At 58.5% G+C, this 22,247-nt stretch overlaps 5 protein-coding genes across 5 annotated transcripts; 2 read left to right on the top strand and 3 right to left on the bottom strand.

Annotated features, from left to right (window-relative positions):
- Positions 1–197: 197 nt before the first annotated feature.
- Positions 198–2,283, top strand: B0H18DRAFT_1211974 (uncharacterized protein; the record flags this gene model as incomplete). Its single annotated transcript, XM_048036446.1, has 7 exons — positions 198–563; positions 622–726; positions 776–815; positions 862–928; positions 986–1,075; positions 1,129–1,813; positions 1,906–2,283. The coding sequence occupies 7 exons, from the start codon at positions 198–200 to the stop codon at positions 2,092–2,094; spliced, it is 1,542 nt and encodes a 513-aa protein (XP_047892414.1). The 3' UTR covers positions 2,095–2,283.
- Positions 2,284–2,793: 510 nt separating this feature from the next.
- Positions 2,794–4,237, bottom strand: B0H18DRAFT_1120079 (uncharacterized protein; the record flags this gene model as incomplete). The annotated part of the gene is made up of 2 exons (XM_048034050.1): positions 2,794–3,379; positions 3,432–4,237. 2 exons carry the CDS (start codon positions 4,235–4,237, stop codon positions 2,794–2,796), a joined length of 1,392 nt encoding a protein of 463 aa, XP_047892413.1.
- A 155-nt stretch (positions 4,238–4,392) lies between these two features.
- B0H18DRAFT_1176558 (cytochrome P450) lies at positions 4,393–7,278 on the bottom strand. Its single transcript, XM_048035934.1, has 8 exons — positions 6,925–7,278; positions 6,779–6,868; positions 6,619–6,721; positions 6,480–6,568; positions 6,137–6,430; positions 5,602–6,076; positions 5,370–5,545; positions 4,393–5,062 (listed from the first exon to the last, which is right to left on the bottom strand). The coding sequence occupies exons 1-8, from the start codon at positions 7,258–7,260 to the stop codon at positions 4,859–4,861; spliced, it is 1,767 nt and encodes a 588-aa protein (XP_047892412.1). The 5' UTR covers positions 7,261–7,278; the 3' UTR covers positions 4,393–4,858.
- Positions 7,279–9,296: 2,018 nt separating this feature from the next.
- B0H18DRAFT_1012965 (major facilitator superfamily domain-containing protein) lies at positions 9,297–13,261 on the bottom strand. Its single transcript, XM_048029076.1, has 24 exons — positions 12,902–13,261; positions 12,765–12,847; positions 12,219–12,696; positions 12,122–12,167; positions 11,990–12,062; positions 11,812–11,933; positions 11,687–11,745; positions 11,596–11,629; positions 11,448–11,532; positions 11,367–11,381; positions 11,260–11,300; positions 11,100–11,194; positions 10,888–11,047; positions 10,721–10,798; positions 10,627–10,659; positions 10,547–10,563; positions 10,419–10,492; positions 10,326–10,354; positions 10,137–10,265; positions 10,039–10,083; positions 9,934–9,984; positions 9,845–9,882; positions 9,569–9,787; positions 9,297–9,504 (listed from the first exon to the last, which is right to left on the bottom strand). Exons 2-24 carry the CDS (start codon positions 12,805–12,807, stop codon positions 9,450–9,452), a joined length of 2,019 nt encoding a protein of 672 aa, XP_047892411.1. The 5' UTR covers positions 12,808–12,847; positions 12,902–13,261; the 3' UTR covers positions 9,297–9,449.
- A 6,722-nt stretch (positions 13,262–19,983) lies between these two features.
- On the top strand, positions 19,984–21,000 carry B0H18DRAFT_439257 (uncharacterized protein). The gene is made up of 4 exons (XM_048038113.1): positions 19,984–19,988; positions 20,044–20,214; positions 20,265–20,392; positions 20,454–21,000. The coding sequence occupies exons 2-4, from the start codon at positions 20,168–20,170 to the stop codon at positions 20,906–20,908; spliced, it is 630 nt and encodes a 209-aa protein (XP_047892410.1). The 5' UTR covers positions 19,984–19,988; positions 20,044–20,167; the 3' UTR covers positions 20,909–21,000.
- Positions 21,001–22,247: the final 1,247 nt, after the last annotated feature.

Here is a 22,247-nt window from a genome sequence, read left to right as displayed (position 1 = left end):
CAAGCCTAATTGATGGCATAGTGTGGGAAGCGCAGGTGGAATCTTCACGGGTAAGGCGATCGGAAGATCTGGTCACTAATTAGTATTGATGTAACCACCGAGACTACATTACTAATTAGTGACTAAGTGTGGGAACGGTAGGTGACATAGCTGTAGGGTCTGAGGTTCGTACTTTCTGCGCACGACGGCCTCTTGATATGAACTACAGCATGAATTGGTGCTATGATTATCGTGCATGCTACTTCTCAGATGATGAAGACTTGTCGGACTCGGATATCAGACAAGAATCAGACCGCTCCCTTCTCTCGGAGCTCGACCTCTCAAGCAGGTTGGATGCTGCACAACATCGTACCAATCCGTGGACGATTGCCAAGATCAATGCCTCGACACGAAACGTCCGAGTCGCTAATGTTGCCCACCCGCAAGCAATTCGTGCGAAGCACACTCCCAACCAGGCTGGAGTGTCCAGGCCTGAGCAGTCAAAATCACGAAATTGCGGGCTGCAATCGATCCAAATATCCGAAGGTGAGGGAAAATCCTCTTCTGATTCAGGCCGAAACGAGGTAAGCATGATAGCATTTCATGTATCATCTGATATGCTAAGTGCGCGCACACACGTAGCTTGCTCTAGCCGGCAATAGTGACGAGCGGCCCGTTCCAACCTTCAACGCCAAGTCTTCCTGGCTAGCTATCTCAAGTCAGGGCATTAAGGCCGCGCATACACAGGTAAGTCGTGCGAGAAATCGTGTTCACTGTAGTGCTCAATGCCTACCAGCACCAGCCTCCGTTCGCACCGGTCAAAACTCGTCAGAGAGGTGATGTACTCTGCGGTCAAGTGAGTGTCGCCTTCACGCATAACAGATATTCCCGAGGATGGAGATTGTCGGAACATAACACCATCTGCGAGCAGTAAGCCCATGCATCGGGGGTATGTATGTGCGAAGTGCTTGCGACGGGGCCTAAATCTGAATTTTGACCGGGCCAGCATGCTTGCCGATGCGAAATCACCAACACATTCGTATGTGCTCTCGGGAGTACAGGGCTGCGTGCAGGAAGCACTGGCAGTGCAGCCCGGGTATGATTTCTTGAGTCTGCACGCCGTGCCAATTTAATGCTATTGACCGCCAGCAAGGAACAGGTATCTCCCGGGCCTCAGTCGCACCCTCCAGTCCTTCCACCTCCAAGCCTCCCTTCGAATCCTGAGACCGCAACGTTCGCTAGGACCCGCATACAGCCAAACAAAACTTCGCCTGGTCTCAGGCAATCCACCAAGCGTGACGCATACAGTGCATTCCCGATCTCGCCAGATGCAACCTGGTGCACACTCCCCTCGACTCAACCAAAACGAACTTCCCAGACATTCAAGGCACGCACAGCGACTTCAAAGAGGTTCACTCTGCCACTCCTGACGGCGGATGGCGGAAGATCGCAATCCACAGGCAGGAAGCGGACCGTCTACTGTCCGCCGCCTCGGGCAACGACCAAGTCTCATGCCCACGGTGCACCTTCCCGAGGGCAGGATGTCGGCGGGGTGCCGTCGCGTTCTACTATCTCTAACCTGGACGCCTCTGATGACGGCGAGCGTCGGCGATTCAACCCTGTGGTGACGGTATACATACCTCTGTCGCCGGTGTCCTCTCCACCGAAGCTCGACGATCCTGCCAGCCTCCGCGCCAGAGCTTCACTCCCGTCGCCCCCGCCCTCGGACCCCATTCTCGAGACTGATGCCGACGACCGTGGCACCGGAGGCCCACGCATTCGCCATGAACCGTACAAGATCAGATACGCCGGTATGAAGAGGAGAATTGCTGAGGTGCGTCCCGCCCTGGTTAACGACACGCATACAACCATCGACTTCAACTCAATGCGCGTCGTTCTGCTCACTGACATCCGTCCCTTCAGTAGCGCAGGCGGGCTTCGACGCAGCTATGGGATCGCTTAGGTCTGCCCAGCTGCGGCGTCGTCTTCCAGGATCCTCCTAGTAGCCCGGCTTCTTCCCAAACCAACGTGTCGCGGCGCGACTCGAAACCTGAACAGAAAGTGCTCGAACTGCCTATATGCGTCTGGAACCCAGCCGACTCTACATCTGCTTGAAGTCCCGTGTCTTTCCCTCGTCGAACTGCTTCCCTTATCGGTCTGCATCGTATCGCAACGTCTTTCCGACTCAACACCTGTCCCTGCTGCTTGAAACTTCGGTCGGATCAACTTTTCGAGGTCAACCGCCTTGTCGTCGTTTTGTAATGCTTTACCGTGTCAATACCCGTCCTGTACGTTCGCTAGCAATCGATGTTCATTCTGCAAGTACACGTCGTTGCCAGCCCGCTGCACTCCGTCTCGATACAAAACAAAAGCATTTGCGCATATATACATAAACGTCTCGCATAAAAACAGGAGCGTAATATTCCAGAATGCTGGACAGATCATACATGCAAGATACAGCCTTGTTCATGACTATTGGTGCTTCAGGAGGGACGGTGAGGGTCTAGGATGGGGGTGTCGCGTTCGGCGGAAGACCGACGGATGGATGACAGTACATGTCGAGGATAGACACGCAGAGGATAGTATGGGGAGGTTACAGTTAGCAAGGGTGTCGCAATACGAGTAGGTAAATGAGTAGACAGGTAGATGCGTAGACCAATAGATCAGCACGGATGAAGAGACAACATGCTCGAGAGTGAACGTCAACAACCATCGCTGAACAAGAGAAACGGAAAAAACAGGGACCGGCGTAGCGTATATCAGATCAGCGCATTCAAGTCCCATAGCATAAGCAGCATACTAGAGCACTCAACGTCAGCCCTTCACGGTCCTGACAGGACCCATCGCTCGGCGGGCCGGGTCGCTATCCTTGTCGGGGACTCTCGGAGCAGCGCGCGCCCGCGCGCGTGTCATCGGCGGCTCGAACAGCGTCGTCGTCGCGTTTGACGAGCCGCTACGGCTGCCGCTGCCGCTACCGCCTCCTCCGATACGCTGCGCCAGTCGTTTCGCCATCGCAGCCTCCAGCGCCGCCTCATCCACTTCCTCCTCCTCAGCTTCCGGCACCGCAGCCAGAGCGTGGGCCTTCGCCTGCGGCAACTCCGACTCCTCGTCATCAGAGTCGACTGTCGCTGCGCGGGACCGGGACCGCGCGCGAGACTGAGAGCGCGTCTCGACGCGGGGGCTGGGGAGGCTCCGGGTGGGCGTGCGCGGTTCTACGGACGGCGTCCGTCGGGGGCGGAGGTCGCGCCGCGCCTCGGGGAAGAGTAACTTCGGCGCGTAGGTCGCTGGGGGGCTGTAGTCTGGATGGGTCTCGGGGAGTAAGGCTGCGGCGTCCTGCTCCGACTCGGGGGCACCGGGGGACTTGTAATGAGGATTTGCGAGCTCGACTTTCTTGCCACGGCTAAAGAAAACAGTAAGGCTACAAACGGTTGATTGAAAGGATAAGGACGCACAAAACCCATGTGACCGTTGGTTTCTCGACGCGGCGTTCCGGCGTACGCGGTGGCTCAGAGCCAGTCGCAACCGCACTGGACGGACCGGGCGAGCTGTCCGCAAGGAAAGGGTTGTCCGGTGTGTCGCGCTCAGGGAACAGTCCCGGCTTCTTAGCCCGCGTCTCGGATGACAACCTTGGGGCCGGAGCAGGCGGAGGTGTCTGCCTGCGCGTCCGGACGTTGCGTATCACGTACGTGCGGGGCTGCCGTTTTGACGGAGGCGGGGACGCAAGTCCTGTATGCTGGCGACGCAGAAGGTGGGGTGCAGGAGGCGGAGAAGACGATGGCGAACGTGTAGGCGATCTCGAGCGTTGTCGTCCTCTACTTGTCTCAGCGACCTTTGAGCTGCTTTGCCCACTCTTGGCTGAGACAGGCCTGCCCATCCAGAAGGCCTCCTCGACCTGGGCCTCGCTCAACTCCTCGGCGATCGCATCGAGGGTCTTGCGCTTCTTGTATCCGAGGATGAGCGCACCGTTTCCATCGCGCTTGCCACTGGCTTCCTCGCCTTCCTCATCGATGGAGGGGAGCTCAAGGCCCCGCTCGTCCTCCTCCGAGTCGGAATCAGTGATGCGCGAGCGTGCGCGTTTGCGCTTGTGCGTCGTCCGTGGCGGGGTCGGGAAGGGCACGAGGGACGATGCTCGCTTGACCGGACCAACCTTTCCTTGCGCAGATGGTTTCGAGCTCCCTGATGCCTGAGGCTCGTTTGCATCTCGCTTGACAGGAGGCGGCACCGCTCTCGGTTTGCGAATATTGCGTGTTTTTGGCATGAACGTGAACGCGCGCGGCAAAGAATCGTGAAGTCGTTCCCGCAAGGTGAAGTGCAGAGTAGGCAGAAGGAAGGAAGGAAAGGGGCGAGGACACAGACGACGCGGGATTGTTGTTGGAGGCCACAACAGCGCGTCTCAATTCCAACACGCTTCGGCGTCTCCCGCGACGCGCAAACAACCCACAACAGACGCGCCTTGTTCGCGTCGATCGCCCATTGTTCCCTCTCTCCCCCAAGTCCCTTCTTCCTTTGCTCCCATATCCTCTGGGATTTCTCCGCTGTGTGCGATGATGTGTGCTCAGACGGGAACTCGGTGACGGTCTTTCAGGCTTGCTGCAGAGACAGAAGATATCTAATATGGATCCCCACGGACATTATGATTGAGCTCGAACAACGCTTGCACCGTCCGTGACGTCCAGTATCTGGCTACATGCCTTCAGATTGATGAGTCTTGCTTGTTTTATTGTCACGCGCAGATGATTTGTATTGCCCTCACTGCTCTCAAATCCCATTTCACGTACGAATTGAAGTGCAGCCGGTCCATCGTCCGCTGCACTCGGTATCCCTCCCGCTTCGTCGCGCTTTGGGTACTTTCACTTTGCGCTGGCATGTCTCTAGAGATTTATGTGTGTGCCCCGTCGTCCAGCGAATGCGCTAACGTGTAAACGGTGCAGTTTGCAATGTCAATATATGGGTCAGCCTCAGCTTCTGTCTTTCGAATGCCCTGCAGCCTACTGAGAATCATGCGGCGCATCCTGGAGCTAGCTCCCTTCTTACCAACAGCAAATACTGATTTCGACCGATTTCGGGCGAACGGATAACACCACTACATACCTGTTCATTGTCACAGATCCCCGCACTAGCAAATGGTCATTGACGACTCCTAAAGGCACAGGCATGTACACTTCTCCGCCGCTCAAATAGCACTGTGGTTTCTGAGTTGCAACTTGCCTTCACAGAGCGAGGTTCACCGTGTGCGCCTCAAAACATGTATGATTCTATAGCTATCGTCTACTGAGACAATCTACAAGCATTCGCGTCTATCAATCTTAGTAATATCAAAACCATAGGTCTGCTACTCTCGAACGGCCTCACGGGGTGCGTGCACCATATACTCTCTCCTTATATCTTACCCGCACATCTGCATCCGGTCTAGGCACGCTGAACAGCCCCATAACCGGCTGCGGTGCCTTTTTCAACAGCTCGCCGCGGGCATCTACAAGCTCAAGGTCGTAATTCCACAGAAGCAACGAGACGAAGACCTTAATGATGAGCTTCGCAAGGCGTTGGCCAGTGCACGGGTGAGTTCCTACACCGCGTCCGTTAGCACGTCGGCGTCCGACCAGGTTACGATTCCGTTCTCACCAGCTCCCCACGCGACAAAGCCCGACTTCCCCGCCCTGCTCCGATCCCGGAGAGGGTCGAACCGCATTGGCTCAGGGTACGCCGCCGCATCGAGATGCGCGTCCTCCATCATGTACATCACGTAGTCGCCGCTCGCGATCGTCCGCCCAGCGACCTCGATGTCTTCGCCGGTGTTCCGCCGGATCAAAGGCACGTTCATGTAGAGCCGCAGGCACTCTTGCAGGCAGAGGTCGAGCGTCGGGAGCGCGCGCTCCCACGCGACGAACGGGATATCGGACGGGGAATCTGTGGGGCAGGGTGTGCCAATGGGCGAAGGCGAGTGTGAAGGGGTTGAAACGTGGTGAGTGGATAGGAAAGCGTCGACCTCGGCGCGGACGGCTGCGAGCCATGTCGGGTGTTGAACGAGGGTGATGATCAGCCAGGATAGGATCGCGCTCGTGTTTGTATGCGCCGCCAGGATCGTCATGATTGTCAGCTGCGCCGCATACATCCCATCAGCAAACCTCGGACCAGGACCACGGCGGTAAGCACTCACCACAGATGCCTGTGTCGCACTGACGTCCTCATCCACAAGGCTCTGTAGCACGTCGTTGTTGCTCGCTGAGTGCCGCTTGCGCTTCGAGAACACCTCGCTGAGCATCCGGTGCAGCTTCAGGGCACCGATCACACCCCGAAACCGTGCTGGCGTCGGGATCCACGGGAGGATATGTGCCTGCGGCGTTGAGCTCTTCTGCAACCACGAGAGCGCACGATGCATCGCACTGAGCTTCTCCGGTTCGTCCGCGATCTCGTTGCCTGCCGCGATGCGCGTGGACACGCTGAACACGGCCTGAAAAGCTTTGTGAGCGCCAAATAGGGATGAATGCACTTCGACGTACTCGGTCGACTTCCGTGAAGGGGTCCATGATCCCTTCTTTCCCAAGCTCTGTGAGGAGGCCCTGAGCATCGGCGACTGTAGGAGCAAGGACTAGGACGCGGTCAGTAAATGTGTATGACCCATCAGAATCATCTACTCACATCGCTGGAGAACGTCTATACGCGCAAACTGCTTCAGCAGCCAGCCGAAGCCATCCTTTCCATCCGTGTACGCCTCAGGCAGCAGGTACCTCATGTTTGGATGCTTCCAGTCGGCAAATCAGCACGTTACGCAATGCAGTACGGGAAGTTGAAGGCTTACCAGGAGGAAGTAGCCCTCGAGGAAGGTAAGCGACTGGCAGTTGAAGAAGACATGCCTTGCCTCGCTACCAGAGACGATGACGACGTCGTTCTGTAGCATTCACCGTCAGGACTGAACCACTAATACAGTTGACACGCCTGGCATACCTCCCGAACCCTGAACCGGAACCACGATCCGGGGAATCTTTGCAGCGCCTTGGCAAGATACCGGCACTCCTTCGTGAAGAACTGCGGTGTGCCCAGGTACCACAGCCATGGCAAGATCACGTAGTTGCCCTTCTGCCCTGTAGAAAGCTGCCGATGTGCGAGCAAGAACTGCCCCACCTCGCCGAGGACGAACAGCGCAATGAACACAGCGACGACAACGAGGGGCGCCTGCGGGCCGAAGTCGAACGAGCGCGAGGCGGGCAGCTTGCGCAGGAACAGATCGTTCGACGGACGGTAATTGAACTGGACGGTCGTGCTGATGTTCGCCAAGGACATGGTGAGACTCGCGGAATGGTGCGGTTCTGGAAAATGCCTCGGGGTCCCCTTATAACCTCCTCCTCCCGTGCAGCCCGGCCCCCGCGCGCGATGCAAAGCTCCCGGGTATGCAGCCAGGAAGCGAGCACTGACAGACACCAGGAATATTACGAAAATTCCGGCCATCATCTAGGGTCCTCTGGGAGCCCGTCGACGCGATAAGTCAGTGCGTATGGGGACTCTTCTTCCAGTCATTATTGGCACTGACGAGCACTTCGTGGAAGATGGAAGGACGCGCCTCGAGACACAACATGCCCCGAACTGGACACCGTCCGCGGGCAAGACTGCTATAGGCGCTTGTCACTATGGTGAGCTATGCACTCGCTATGGCCGAGTTGCACGAGCAAATCTGGCAGTTGTGCTTCCGCTGCGGCTTTGAGGGTAGAGATCTCTTAACAACGCCGCCGTGTTCGGGAGCCTCATCGTCGTTCTTGACGTCACACTTATCTTGTGGTGATACAGAGCAAATACAGAGCACAACTGGGCTCTAGCCCCGCACTGAAGGTGAGGAAGATACGTCACGTATGTCAAACGACGGCTGAAGTGGCCAAGCACTTGGTGAGCACAAGCATCTTTTACTGGTAACTTCCATGATACAAATTGTCAACCCAATTAAACATGCTCTATGCATCCACAGACGACGTCGTAGCCAGGGCGAAGAACAGGACCTCATAGTCAGCTTCATCATCGTGAACGGAAGCGGGTTGTGCAAGTACTAAAGAGGTGTGCCTAGCCATTGTTTTCTTATGATTCAGTCCAACGGGCACTGTTCGATAGAGGGACACACTCACCGTGACTGTGTCCGAGAGGAACGAACCGCCAACTGGGCGTCTGGTTGACACTGCATTTGGATGTCGGCCGGACATTGGACACTATCAGAGCGTGCGGCGTCGGCGCCTCCACGCATCCTGCAGACTCATCTGAATGACATTAATCACCGACCCTCAGTGCGGCGTACGGACTTCTCCAGGCCACGGTGGCTCGGTGAGCGTCAGAAGCAGATTCGTGGCGTGTGGGCCATTTCAACTGGCGAAAATCGTTCGAAAACGGTTGCAAACTGTCACAGGCCGAAGACAAAATCGGTATTTTAGTGCTAGGATTCCTTGATGCAATGCAGGAATGCGGAGCACCTCGGTTCGGGGCACGACGCCCGATGGCTCTGTTCGGAGAGGGTCTTGAATAGACGTTCGAATGAAGTCATTTGTGAGTAAAATGTTCAGTCGTATGTAGCGCCATGCGTCATTGAACATATATACATAGCTAGCTTTTGGGAGGACAATGCCCGCTGGACTCGTCAACCCCCGACTGCAGCGGTAATGTCTTTCGGCATCCCGTTGAATGGAAGATCGTGCAGACTCCGCAATCTCTAAATTCATATTGATGTGCTGTGTCAATGCAATACCCAACTGTTGGCAATGGCCTGTGGCGCATCTGGCCGGCGCGTCTTTCTAAGTTCTGCATGTCAAAGGAGCTCGTACTGTATCTGCCATCCTCAGCTACAAAAGATTTCCCCTCAAGGCCGCTACTTCGTACGCGGGCGGTGATAGAGGGCGCGTTTTGACTATCGACGATCTGTGTGTCGAATGAGGAGACCCGCGATGCACTGGTACGCCTGGTGGACTCGGCACCCGGCACCCCAATGACGAATTCACGCTTCGTAAGATACGAGACAGGCTATTCGGTTCTGGGCTGACAGCGAGGAGAACGACGGCGCCGTTCTTATGTCGCGTCCAAGCGCTGCTCGAGCATCTTGAAGGCATCTTGTAACAGGCATCTACGAAATTACCTGTATGAACCAGTTGGGCTTTCCGAGACTAGAAACCAAAGAAAAGCTCCACATGCGTGATTGGCATGTTATCATGCACCTGTTTCTTTAGGCTTCAAAGGTAAGCATAGTTGATGTGCCACCAACATATATTTTCCAACTATGAGCCAGCGGCCCGTCCTCTGGCGATAACATCTCCCCATCGCATGCGCGAACTCAGTCTCCATAAGTGGAGGCAAGAACGAACTCCTTTAAGTATTAACGCTGATTCAATACTATATCCATGCAAGTAGTAGTAGTCCGCAATCTCGCACAGACCAACAAAGCAAGCTCGACTTCCAAGTCCACAACTTGAACACGAGGAGACCCCACTCCGTATTGTTATCTACTCTTGCGGCTGCAGCTTCGCCCGCTCCTTGATATTATGGTTCTTCACGAACCTATCACACCGTCCACATCAGCACCCCATTTCCACACACGCACAAAGCAAGCAAGTGCACTTACACTCCGCAGAGACTTCCGAGTATGACACAGCCCAGGACGAGTAGCCACGTCGGTTTGATAGCAGAAATAGCAGCGTCGATGACTTCGCCGCGGAGGGGCTCAGGCAGTAACGCGATAATCTCAATGCTCTCCGCAACTTCTGTGCGGAGCGTGTCGGTTAGGCCGGGGACCTGGGCCAGATGCGTCCCGAGGCTGTTGTCGAACAAGGTTCCTGCGAGACTGCGAGGGTTCGGTGAGAACAGAAGAGATTCGTAAAGGTCGAGACAAACGGCGTACCTGAGACCGATGATACCACCGATGAAGCCCATGAACGTCTGTGCAATACGATGAGTTCACGTAAGTTTTACACTGGCACCAACACGCACGGAGATTGTCGTAGCAAGCGTGCTCCTGCGTGTGACGTCTTGCCAGTCGCTCTACAACAAACTCCGATCAAGCGAATGCGCGTTTGCGTCCTCACAGGCACGTACCTGGATAGAGACGCTAGTCGAAGAGAACGCGCCCCCAATACCGGCCTACAAATCCTCGATCAGCTCTGCTCGATCGCACTACGAGTACAGGCACATACCCCCATGAGGATCTGGTATCCAATAAGATGCCCCGTCGAAGTACCCGCGTCCGAGCGCCACATCAGAACCGCACCAGGCACAGCGATTAGCGGCGCGAAGACGAGGAATGGCTTGTAGTACCCGACGCGCTGGCAACGAAGACATTATCAGGCTGCTTCAAGTTCAGTCTAGACATTGGGTGCACTTACGGAGACGACAATGGACGCAAGGACAGACGCTGCCGACACGGAGGAAGTAAAGACGTGAGGACACGAGTCGAACACGCGATAGAAGTGACATACCGATGAGGTACGCGAGCATAAACGCCATAACTTTCACGCCTGCGCCGACAGGGCTGCTTCCTTTGATCTGGTACCTGGAGAATACCGATGACCTCCGTAGAGCAGAGACAGGAACAGTCTAGACTCACATTTCCGGGAGATAGTACTGTCAAAACGTGTGCATTCATTGAGATTGTGCGGTCGCGAACAGTCAAAAACGGATACGTACCACAGCGATAGTCAACGCCGACTGCAAGAAGCACTAAAACCCACCAACCCACGCTCAGCACCGCCCAACCAACATGACTTCGAGGGAAACCCACCGTCTCCAAGCTCGCAAACACCTGCGTCCGCCTCGTCAACATCGTCGGCGGTACCAACGACCGCTTCCCGAAGTAGCGCTATTACCCGCACACCGTCAGCTCACGCACCCCCTTCCTAGCGATCATACCCGCATAACCCGCATAACAGCTGGTTTAGCGACACTCACCTGCCAGAAACACAAGCCTATCAAAAGCACCGCAAACACGACAAACAGCGCAATGACCGTCCCGCTGTCCCACGCGTATGTGACTCCGCCCCACTGCATCGCGAGCAGGAGACACGTCGTCAGGCTGACCGTCAGCACGCACCCGAGCCAATCGATCCCACTAGTGCATCATGAGCAACAGACTCGACGGCGAAGGGGAAGTGCGGACGTACGTTCGGAGCCGCGTGAGGAGTGGCTTGTCTGCGCCCATTGGGGCGGGACGGCTGGGCATGCAGAGGAACATGGCTGCGACGGCGAGGCCGCCGAACTGTGCATGTACATCCATGAGGACGCTCGTCAAGCGTACGTCTTGACCACAGGGAGCGGACCTACCGGGAGGTTGATGTAGAAGCACCAGCGCCAGGAGACATGGTCTGCAGGAGGGATGCGCGTTCATGTCAATTACCATTGGAGGAGTTCGCTTTGGAGTAGCGACTCGCCTGTGAACGCTCCACCTGTCCAATTGACGCGGTGAAATCAGTATATGCGCTGGTTGTCGTGTAGTAGCTCATAGCACGCACCGAGCAACGGTCCGCAAATGGTCGACACGGCCAGAACGACCGACAGACCCGCGAGTAGCATCGGCCTCAGCGTCAGGGACGTGAACTGCGTCCCGATCAGAAAAAGAGCGTCAACAACGTCTCTTCACCCTGCATTCAATCGACGTACGCTGACGATCGCCGCGATGTAGCAGACGGTAATTCTGCGAGCACCACACGCGACTTAGCTACGCTTCATCTCAAGAAACACTGAGGCGCACCCTGAGGACCCGATCCCTGCAATCGCCCGCCCGATGATGAGCGCGTTGATATTCGGCGCCTGCACGTCGTCGGCCATCAAATAATCAGTGCCCGTCACCAGAATGGTGCGCTACGCGGCACTCACCGCACCGCAGAGGGCGGAGCCGCCCTCGAAGAAGACGATGCAGAAGAGGTAGAGCGTCTTGAGCGGGACGACGTTGACGAGCTGGCCGATGACGAGCATGAGGGCCGTCCGGGTGAGCATGTCTGCATGGGGGAGTCAGTTCGCAGAGCCTGGATGAGGAAGCGAGGGATGGGCGTACAGGCGACGGCGACCCAAGTCGCGTCGTGGAGCGCATCGAACTGAGAGACGATGCGCGGGAGGGCTGTGGCGACCTACGTGTATAATATGGCTGAGCATATTCATGGATAAACGGGAGAACGTAGATACGCACGATCGTACCGTCGAGACTCGTCAAGAACACGGTCAGGACCATCGATCTGCACAGTTCCCCCGTCAGCCATCATTCTCGCACCAGCCGCAAGACTCACCCGAAGAGCATCCAAAGCCTGATCCCCGTCAAAAACTGGGGCGGGTTCTTCCCCTGCGCCGCCGCCATCTCTTTCTCCGGCAAGCCCGCCTCGGGGTTCGCGCTCTCCATCGTCCCCGTCGCGGACAAGCCCGACAACCTATTCTTCTCCATATCCGCGTCGCCATGCCCCGCAGCGTCTAAGAGGTTCACTACTGGCGCGGCCTCGACGCCTTTGACGGCAGGATTGGTCGAGGAACGGTCGAGGGACTGAAAGCGCGAGTCTGCGTCGTCCGCGGAGTCGCGCTTGAGGGTGCGGCTATCTGTGGAGAGGTCGATGGACGTGGTCGCCGGGAGGTCGGGCTGCGACGCTGTGGTCTGGCCTTCGATCCCGAACCCGGAACTGTGCGAGCGCATTGTCGACTCGTACCGAATCGTGTGGACCGCCGTGTGGCTGCGGCTTTGTCCTATGCGATTCAGCACATGGAAAGTCTCGTTTCCTGGTGGATCGAGCAGAGCGACGATCCCCTCGTTAGCGAGATGGTCGAAACGAGACGGAGCCGCGTACCACCTGCAGGTGACTCCAAATCCGCGCTCTCGAGAGAAGCCATATCGAACTCTAAAGGACTGTGAAGGACACCTAGAGTTGGGCTAGGTGAGGTGGTCAGCTGTGGGAGGAAGAGAGAAGGAAGGAGGAGGGCGGACCTGGAGGGCGGAGGGCAAGGGAGCGCAGGCTGCAGAGTTCGCGTCTAGCTCGGAACCCAAATAGGGCTGCAGTCATTGACAGACATGTCTGGTGCACGATCGAGCGACAGGACGCTCGAAGCAAGCGGACTTCCCCCGGCGTACCTGCACCCAGCCTCAGGCTGTCACAGGGCCTCCAGCCGTCTCAAAACCCCACATCGCTGCTCATCGCTGCGTTGAGGATATGTTCAGCTGTGAGATGTGAGCCATCGCATATCCAACGCAAGTATGCCCTAACGAAGAGTTATCTGTCGGTAGGCGTCGCATCGCTGTTCGCAAACGAGTTACGTCCGGAGATGAACGACATAAATCAGGCGCCCATCAGTCCGCGCCACACTCGCGTAGGCGCCCGTCCCTCTATCCCCTCGCCGCGCCACTGTTCTCGTTGTACGCAATCCCGGTCAATGTCAAGTCCCAGTAACAGGCCGCAGCAGTTCTACTTGAAGTACAGGAGAAAGCGCGTCGCCCCTCGGCCCAGCGAACGCACAGACACTACTCGGACCGACGGCGATCAATGACTACAATTCGTGTAGTCACAGCGGAGGCAAATCGCCCTGGCGCTCCGGGCCACCAAAAGAAATCGAGACGACTTTTGGGGAATCGCGCCTAGTTGGCACGGCCTCGGAAAATTGAAATGTTGAAGATTGAACGAACGAGGACCGGGCTGATGCATGAAGCACTGAAGCCCTGTAAGCGACCCACAGAGCGTTGCTGAAGTCGACATCCAGTAAGAGTTGAATGCGAACTCAGTGCTGATCCACACTGCGTGCAGTCACAATTCCCCACCTCGCACGCTTCGCAAACGAAGGATGCGGCCTCCAGAATCCACCGCTCATTTAATCGGGCTTGGCCACGGAATCTTGTACGTGACTGACAGACCGCCCTGAATGGTGGGAGCTGCGTTGAGGTGTGTTCAACATGATTCGACGGCCCGGATGGCACACCCTAATAGTTGTTGACCGATGTTATGCATGGCGAGCATATGAGCGGAGCGGTCTGGCATGGGCGTCGACTCGTGCTGGTTATACACAACCGACGAGCACTTGAAATGTCAGCGCGCTGAGCAGTGCGAACGCATTTGTAGTCGAACCTGAGGCTTGATGACACGGTCAGATAGCATCGCGCAGTGCTCAGGCTCGTCTCGGTAGCCCGTACCAGTAGCACGCTACGCACACAAACGAGCTCGGGCTCAGGCATCGGTACACCAATCAGATTGCGACCCGGCCTGGGCGTGTGTCATCCTCGTCTTCCAGCCAACCCAACGCGTCGACCGCTCTCTGGGCAGGCGATTCGGCACCTGTGCAACCGAAGACCAGTACTCGGTAGAAACGCTCACCGGAAGGTCAACAGCTCCCCACCCTCATTATCGTTTTGACTTCACGTCGACACTGAATATACCTTCCATGCCTGCAGGGCCGCCGAGGCTCCACTGGTACGAACGTGAAGGTCGCCTTGAAGCTCAGACGGCCCGGAGACCACGTATACGCAGACTCGCAGCTGTTGTCCGACGTCCGATCGTGCGGGCAGCACAGACTGGCATCGTCAGGCGTTGACAAGTTCGAAGCCATACCCAGCGGTCCATGCTCAACCATCGCACGCCACGTTTGTAGAAGGCGCCACCGCCTTTCGGCAATGCAGCTAGGTAGACTTGATGCAAACGCAGCAGCGTCGTGGGTAGGGTCACTGGACTCATCTGCCGCCGAAGCAAGCTGAATTGGCGGGCTGCTGGTCATGAAGTCAACTTGGAAGTCGCGGTTCGCAGCAAGTTAGAGCATACTCACTGGTTATCATCTTACATAGACCCGGCTTGCAGTCGCAGAAGCATAGGGGTATCCGAATTCCGTCACGCGACCGTGCCAGTCTGGATGGGCTGAGTTACTGCAGGGCCACCGGTGGCCACGAGTATCTCGCCAGTGAGTGGTACTGGAGTGATGGCCGCGCGGCGGGGCCTGTTCGATGGGACGACAGTCGTGGGACGATGGAGGGGACGGGTCAGCTGAATGTGGAGCAGGGCTGCAAGCGGGAGCGCGTTCGGACAAAACCTACGCTGATGAGTGGTTAGCCGTAGGTGTTCGCTGGATGGGTGGTCGAAGTGCACAGCAAGGCCTGGCCACGATACGTTCACGATATGTAGCGTGTCTAGACCTTCGCGCGCTGCGATGAGACACGTCGAGCACGCGCGAGTCCCAGCACCGCAGCCAGACTTGCTAACTGACGACGCGGAATCAATGTCTACTGAACGTGCGGCGACCGTCGAGCGAGAGGCAGCCGAGTAGAACGTCCATGCCGTGCGCACGCAGCACGCGCGTGCGTAGAGCGTCCAGTGGAAGTTCGGTGCACCGGCGATACTGCCTACCTTCCGGCAGCGACTCGGAAGGCCGCAGAGATCACGAAGGCGCGTTCGATAGAGCGTGGGTCGCCATTTGTAAGGCGAGTGCCTTACCAGAGAGTCACGAAGCCATGGCACTGTGGGAGAGTGATACAGGAAGGGTGACGAGAGTGCGATTTACTTACCTCGGGTGATGTCGGACGTGGGAGGAGGGCCGGGTTTGTGGCGAAGTTGACCGCGCGTCGCAGGCAGAAGGGGATCAAGGCTGTTCAAGAACAAGTGGTGGATGCCTCTAGCCTTGAGCGGGCGAGTCCCAGACGCGACGTCCTAGTACGTTCAGAGTGTTCGCGGTTGGCCTCGCACTGACGAAACACAACTGCACGTGTGTAGCGGCGCGCGGTATCACGCAGAGATTGTGCGATGTTCAGCCTACAAGGAACTGCGTGAGTGCCAACGCCACAGGCAGAGGAGGCAATACGTACGGCATTTGGGCTCGGGCGTGAGTAATCCTTACGTGCTGTGAGGATTCTCGACGCCTGCGGTCTATTTCACGTCTAAACATAGGGTGTTCGCGCGCGGGGATTGGCGCGGACGGCGGGCCGAGGGGCGAGGTTCTCAGGAGGAGAGCCACAGCAGGTGTCCGAGCTTGTTTGTGGTCGGCGGCGGAGGGTCGCGTCCCGGAGTGGACGGACGCCGGGTTATCAGGGCGAGGTGCGAGCAGTAGCGCGACGCGTGTTAGGGGGCGTGCGCACTGGCCAATATTCGATGACATTTAGGGATGCACAGAGGAGGTCGATAAGATGCGTCTGTATTGGAAGGCGGGCAGGTGTACCTGATGCGCGTCATAGGTGAGCGCATACCCAGACTGCGCTGCCGGCAGCCTGTGCGCCGTTTCCATGCGTGCGCGAGGTGAGTCCGGGACCTCCTGGTATATGGCGCGCTGGGAGCAGAAGAGGCAAGGCGGGCGGGCGGGGAGTCGGGGGTGGCGTACGCACGAGGCGGCGTGGCGGTGGCGCGGGGTGGGGCGCCGAGATGCCGGGTCGTGCAACGCCAGATCTGCGAGATTGGGAATTGCGCCAGCGACACGGTGCGTGCGGCGTCTTTGCCGGGAGCAGTGGGCAGGGATGCCCGTTTTATGTCGCAGCGGCCTCTGCGCACGCCCTCGACGCCCCCTTCCCTCGCCGTCCCACCCAGCGACCACCGCCAGCGACGCCCGCCGTCGCCGGCCCTCCATGCGCACGCCGTCCTCGCCGGCTTACTGCTGCACGCACACCTCCGAGTGCGCACACTCACGCTGCCAGCAGTGCTCCATCCACCTGTGGTCGCTCTCCCTGCCAACGCGCTGGCTCCACCCTGGTCACTAGGCACGCCAGTCTGACATACATACGCCTCTGCCGCATCCCCGGCTGATGCTCCCTGTCTCTGCCCACGCCCGCGATGATACCCCAAAACACGCCCGTCCGACTGCCTCGCATGCCCTCCCGTCCACGCCCTCGCCCACGCCCACCTCTCACGACCACCCACTGCCGCATCGTAGACCGTCTCACTCTTGCATCTACCCTACAGATTCCATTATTTCTCTGCACGTCTCTTCACGTCTAGATCCGGCGAACCCGCCCTATACCCAGCCCTCCGCGGCCGCCTGCGCACACACGCGCGCCCCCTCCGCATGCATACATCTCGGCTCTGCGCGAGCCTCCTCCCCGAAGCGGACGCGCGCCACCACCCATACGCGCCCAGACATGTCGAGCACCGTCCACGCAGGGCCGGCGAGGTCGCCGCAAAGGTGCGTTCTATTCTGCCAGAGCAGAGTTGCGCGGTGAGCTGACTCTTCATCCAGACCTGCGCGCCGCCCGCGGAACATCAGCGCGACGCTCGGCCTGCTTGCGTTGAGCCTCACCTGCGCGCAGATGCCCCTCCCGATTTCTGCCGCCTGCGTCCAGACTGCGAACGCGCGGGATATGAACGCGAGCGTCCGCCTCCCCGTCGAAGCCATTGCACCGCCCCTCATGGCACGCCAGAACTCGAGTTCTGATGCGAGCAGCGCGCAGACGTCAACGGGAGGCGCGTCCGCGGCTACGAGCGCGTCCGACCCGACGAGCGCGCAGGCATCCTTGTCGACCACGGCCTCCCAGTCGTCCACCCCGTCGGACATGTCCAGTTCGCCCTCAGCACCTTCCGCCCCGACTTCCCCGGCAGCCTTGACGTCCGATTCCGGCGCCCCATCTGCGCCAGGCTCGCAGAGCAGAGGCGACCCGCAGTCTGGGTCCGGCGGGCAGTCGACGAGCGCGGCTTCGGCCACGTCCTTCTCGGTCTCGGTGCCTTCGGTCTCAGTGTCTTCAGTCTCGGTGCCCTCAGTCTCGGTGCCCTCAGTCTCGGTATCCTCAGTCTCGGTGTCCTCAGTCTCGGTACCCTCAGTCTCGGTGTCCTCAGTCTCGGCGCCCTCAGTCTCGGTCACTTCAGTCTCCGTGCCGACGTCGTTCTCGCTGTCAAACCCATTCTCGCGGAGTGCGAGCTCATCCGTGAGCGGGAGCCGGTCGGCGTCGCACTCGCACTCGCACTCGTCAAGCAGGTGGTCGTCGCTGTCGTTCAGCTGGCCCAAGTCCTCGAGCGAGTCGTCGACCCGTTCGCAGTCAACGTCCCAGTCGCAGTCCACCTCACATTCGCAGTCGCACTCAAACTCTCGGTCATCGTCCTCGGCATCCAGTTCCGCGTCCCGGAGTAGGAGCACGAGCGTGAGTACGTCAAGGTGAGTGTGCGACTGGTCTTTGGGCCGTGGGTGTCTCACCCGTCTGACCGTGCGCGTTCTTTCTTTCTCTTTCTATTCGTTGTGTTGCTCGCGGTGCACTTTGGCGACTCTCGCTGGCGATTCCCGCGGCGCTCGCGTGCGCGACGGAGTAGTTCGGGGACCTCTTCATCTACCTCTGTCTCTGCCTCGCGTTCTCCAACTTCCGCGTCGGTGTCGGTGTCGGCCTCCGCCTCCGCGCTTCCGTCTAGTTCCACCGGGTTAGTACCGCCTCCGTCTTCGGCGTCCGGGACGACCTCGGAGACCGTTTCCACTGGTTCTACTGGTAGCCTGCCCGTCGGTCCCTCCACTAGTGGCGGCGCCTCGAGTAGCACTGCTCCGGGGAGCTCTTCTTCTGCCGCGAGCGTGTCGCGCAGTGTTGGTTCTTCTACCTTTAGTGGAGCCAGGACTGGAGGCGGCACAACGAGCGCTAGCGCGGGCAGTAGCACCGTTACATCCGTCTCTAGTGGTACGGGACTCTCGAGGACGTCGGACCGGCCGACGTCGAGTAATCACGGCGTAGGCCCGAGCTCGACGGTTGGGAGCAGCGCATATAGTCGGTCGTCGGCGGGCTTGGGTGCGTCGTCCGCCACAGGTGGCTCAGGAACGTCCTCTGTGGTGCGCACGACCGGCGGCATGTCTGGGTCCGTCTCGGGTAGTGGGCCTGGCGATCCGAACCTATCAACGAGTGCGAGGGTAGCGTCGGGGAGTGGTAGTACGTATGTGCCGACGACTTCGGCGGTGTCCATGTCCGTGTCATCCCCCGTCGGATGGTCGTCCTCCTCTGTTGATCTCGGTTCGAGTGGCATGTCTTCTTCTCTTATGAACCCCACGACTTTCACGACAGTCATGACTTATGTTACTGATGTTACGAGTGATGCGAGTGTTATGAGTAGATCGGATACTGACCCTTCTCTTTCTTCTAGCCATGCATCTTCCTCTTCCAGCCGGTCCTCGACGTCTGCTAGTAGGAGCGCGTCATCGTCCCGCTCAACAAGCAGTGTTCCGGCTTCTTCGGCTGCCCATTCGTCTTCATATCCTCCATCGTCATCACTACCGAGCACGCCCTCAACGGTATCACTCACCTCCCCTGTGACGACAGCGTCTGCCACGTACTCCTGGACCTACTCAAATACTGCGGTCTCGTTCCCTGTTGTCAGCACGCGGACAGCTACATACTTCGCCACGACGGACTCGACGACGACGGTGCACTCGGCGACGACGAAGACGGTGCACTACACGGAGACGACCGTCACGAAGACGTCCGTCTGGACGCTCACCTACACCAGTCATGGGCAGACGAGCGTCACCGTGCGCTCGTCCGTCTCCGGCTCGCTCATCCCTGAGGCCGAGGGCGGCGAGGATGACGTCCGACTTCGGCGCCCCATCCACGTCAGGCTTGCAGAGCAGAGAGGCGACTCGCAGTCTGGGTCTGGCGGACAGTCGACGAGCGCGGCTTCAACCACGTCCTTCCCGGTGTCGGTGCCTTCGGTCTCAGTGTCGGTCACTTCACGGACGTCACTCCGAGGCGGGAGACGCTCGTTCTCGCGCTGTGATTGGCTGGAAAGTTGAAAAAGTTGCCTTCTTTCGAAGGTCCGTCTCTCTTATTTTTCGTACGAGCATAGGTCCGCCTCCCCGCGGGGACACTCATCGTCGCAAACCGGGTCAGCCGTGCACACAGGGTCTCGCACCGCACTCACGGCCGTCGACGCGTGCAGCCGAGTCAGGACGTGACCAGTCACGGCGACCAGTTGATAACGCGGCAGGCGAGTGCTGACCATTGTGAGTACTAAGGTCATCTGCAGCCCGACTGCTTACCTCTACGCAGGAAGTCGGGCACAGAACCCCGTCGCCCGTTCAATCTGACTTGCGGGTCGTCCGGCGCATCGTACGGTTGATAACGTGGCAGACGAGTGCCACTTCACTGACCCAGTGTGAGTTCCAAGGCCGTCTGCAGCAAAGTGCGGATTGCTTACCTCTGCGTGGAAGTCGGCCACAGGACCCCGTCACCCGTTCAATCCAACTGCGCCTCGTCTGGAGCCTCGACCAGTTGATAACGCGGTAGACGAGAGCACGTCAGCAGCGCACCAAATGCCGCCGCCAAGCCCGTACGATGTACGCTCGCGGTACACGTTCTGCAAGCGTATACGGCAACACAAGGTGAGAGAATGCATGACGTGTCAGACGGCCCGATACTCACCTCCTCGTAGCCCTTCCGAGTGCAGGATTCCCCTGTCGCTACACTCACCATCTCCCCACGTCACTCGCCTGATGACCGTCCGTCGTGTGTTTGCCGGTCGAGGTCACGTCCCGTCAAGTCTTATTGCGATCGCAAAAGGTCAGTATGCATCGCCAATCTCATTGTGCAAGAAACTCACCTGTCCTGTTGGGCAGTGCAGTCGCGACAGCCAAACTCCTCGCGCCCCTGATCCTCCGCTGGCTGGAACGTGTCCCGTCGTGTCTTCAACCGATCACTATGCTGGACAACGTAGCTCCATGTCTTGTCCACGCAGAGGATCGCGCCGTGGACGTCACTCGCGAATCGCCGAAAACGCATGGCAGGGCTTGCAGGCGTCGCCGACGGTCGGTCCGCTGGAAGGCGATCTGTCGTGTCTTTGCAGGTCCGGTTGCGTTTGAAGATTGCACCACAAGACTTCCGCGCGCGTCGCCTGCACACTCGTCAAGGATAGTGTTGATCGCACGTCGTCACGGACCAGCTCGCCGGACGGCGATGTGTCGTGTCTTCGACGGTCGGGTGGCATTTCAACCGAGGGGACGCAGTGAGGAGACGGCGGTGACGAGTAGGGCTACGGACGACGAGACGTTCATGGTTGAGGTTGCAGTAGTGCTTTGAAGAGTGCACCACGAGCGAACTGCCCCACGCGTCATCTGCACACAAAGGAAGGCGTCGACCGCACGTCGTCGCGGGCCAGTTCGCCGGACGGCGATATGTCGTGTCTTCGAAGGTCGAGTGAAGGAGGGGGGAGACCGGGCACGGATGGGCAGGCCGACACAACGAGCACCGACCGTCGGCGGGGATGGGCAAGGTCAGAGGCCAGGCAAGGGAGAGGGTTCCGGACGCCGACCAACAGTGGGGAGGTAGCGCAGGCTGTCGACGGGACAAGGTAGGGTGCTGATGAGCTTGCTTCACAGACAGCGCCGACGGGACCCGCCTTCGAGCCACAACCAAGAGACCACCGAGCAAATCTGCAGTGCCCTCCGTGGCGATCGCGGTGCGCTGTCTGAGTACGAGTCAGCAGGCGATCACCGAGACAGGAAGCTCGGGCATGAGACGAAGGGGTCATGCAGCCAGGGACCCGAGGCTACGGAGCATCGACCGGTCTGAGCCGCGAAGGTGGGTAATTGACCGGACTGGACGTACTTTTGGTGCACTGTGTGCGGACGGCGAGTATTGTTCGTCCAGAGGCTGTCGGCACAGGTCCCAGCAAGAGATCGCCTTGCCAGCGTGCAGCACGCCTGCGGCGTGCGTGTCGTCGATGCGCGCGAGCGGCAAGAAGGCTACCAAGTAGCCGTGAGTCAAGACAAGGATGGGCGTGGACTGGGACAGATGTACATCGTCGTGCGTCGACCGGATGGTGCTCGGGCATTCACCCGGTCGGGGATGATGTTGCCTGGACGGCGAGGATTGAGCTAGTCCAAAGCACGAATGCTCTGCGTTCGTTCGGCACCCGTCGCGCGTGCACCAGGCGGATGGCAACCCCACTTAACGGCGCGCGAACGAACACCAACAGAGCCTTGGTCCACGGCGACACGGACAGGTGTAGACGTGCTGACCTATGTCTGTGAGTTGTCCATGCGACGTGTATCGCGCGGATGACTGGCAGCCAGAGGTCAGTACCGGTCAACGAGTACTCAATAAAAACCGACCTCCTGTGATAACCGTGCGTATGGGATGCACGTCCTGGTGGGACTGACGCAAATGGCCTTGTGCTGACCGGGCGGCGATTGCTCCTTACGTCGCTTGCCCAGCCAGATGACCGGCCAAGAGTGCGTGAACCGTCTAGATGACTGATAGACCGTCTCGAGCGACTGTCAATAAGGGGCAGTAAGTGACAGTGTATGTGGAGACGAGGAAAGCAATGTACCATCGGCATAGGGCAGGTCTATATGTTGTACGGGATGGAGATGTTGTAGCGACACTGCTATCTGTGGGGGAATTTGAGTGAGTATGG

This window comes from Fomitopsis serialis (genome assembly GCF_022376445.1).
Source record: "Fomitopsis serialis strain Sig1Antser10 chromosome Unknown B0H18scaffold_42, whole genome shotgun sequence".
Lineage (NCBI taxonomy): Eukaryota > Fungi > Basidiomycota > Agaricomycetes > Polyporales > Fomitopsidaceae > Fomitopsis > Fomitopsis serialis.
The sequence above is the reverse complement of the archived record's forward strand: the minus strand, read 5'-3'. Positions and strand labels throughout refer to the sequence as shown.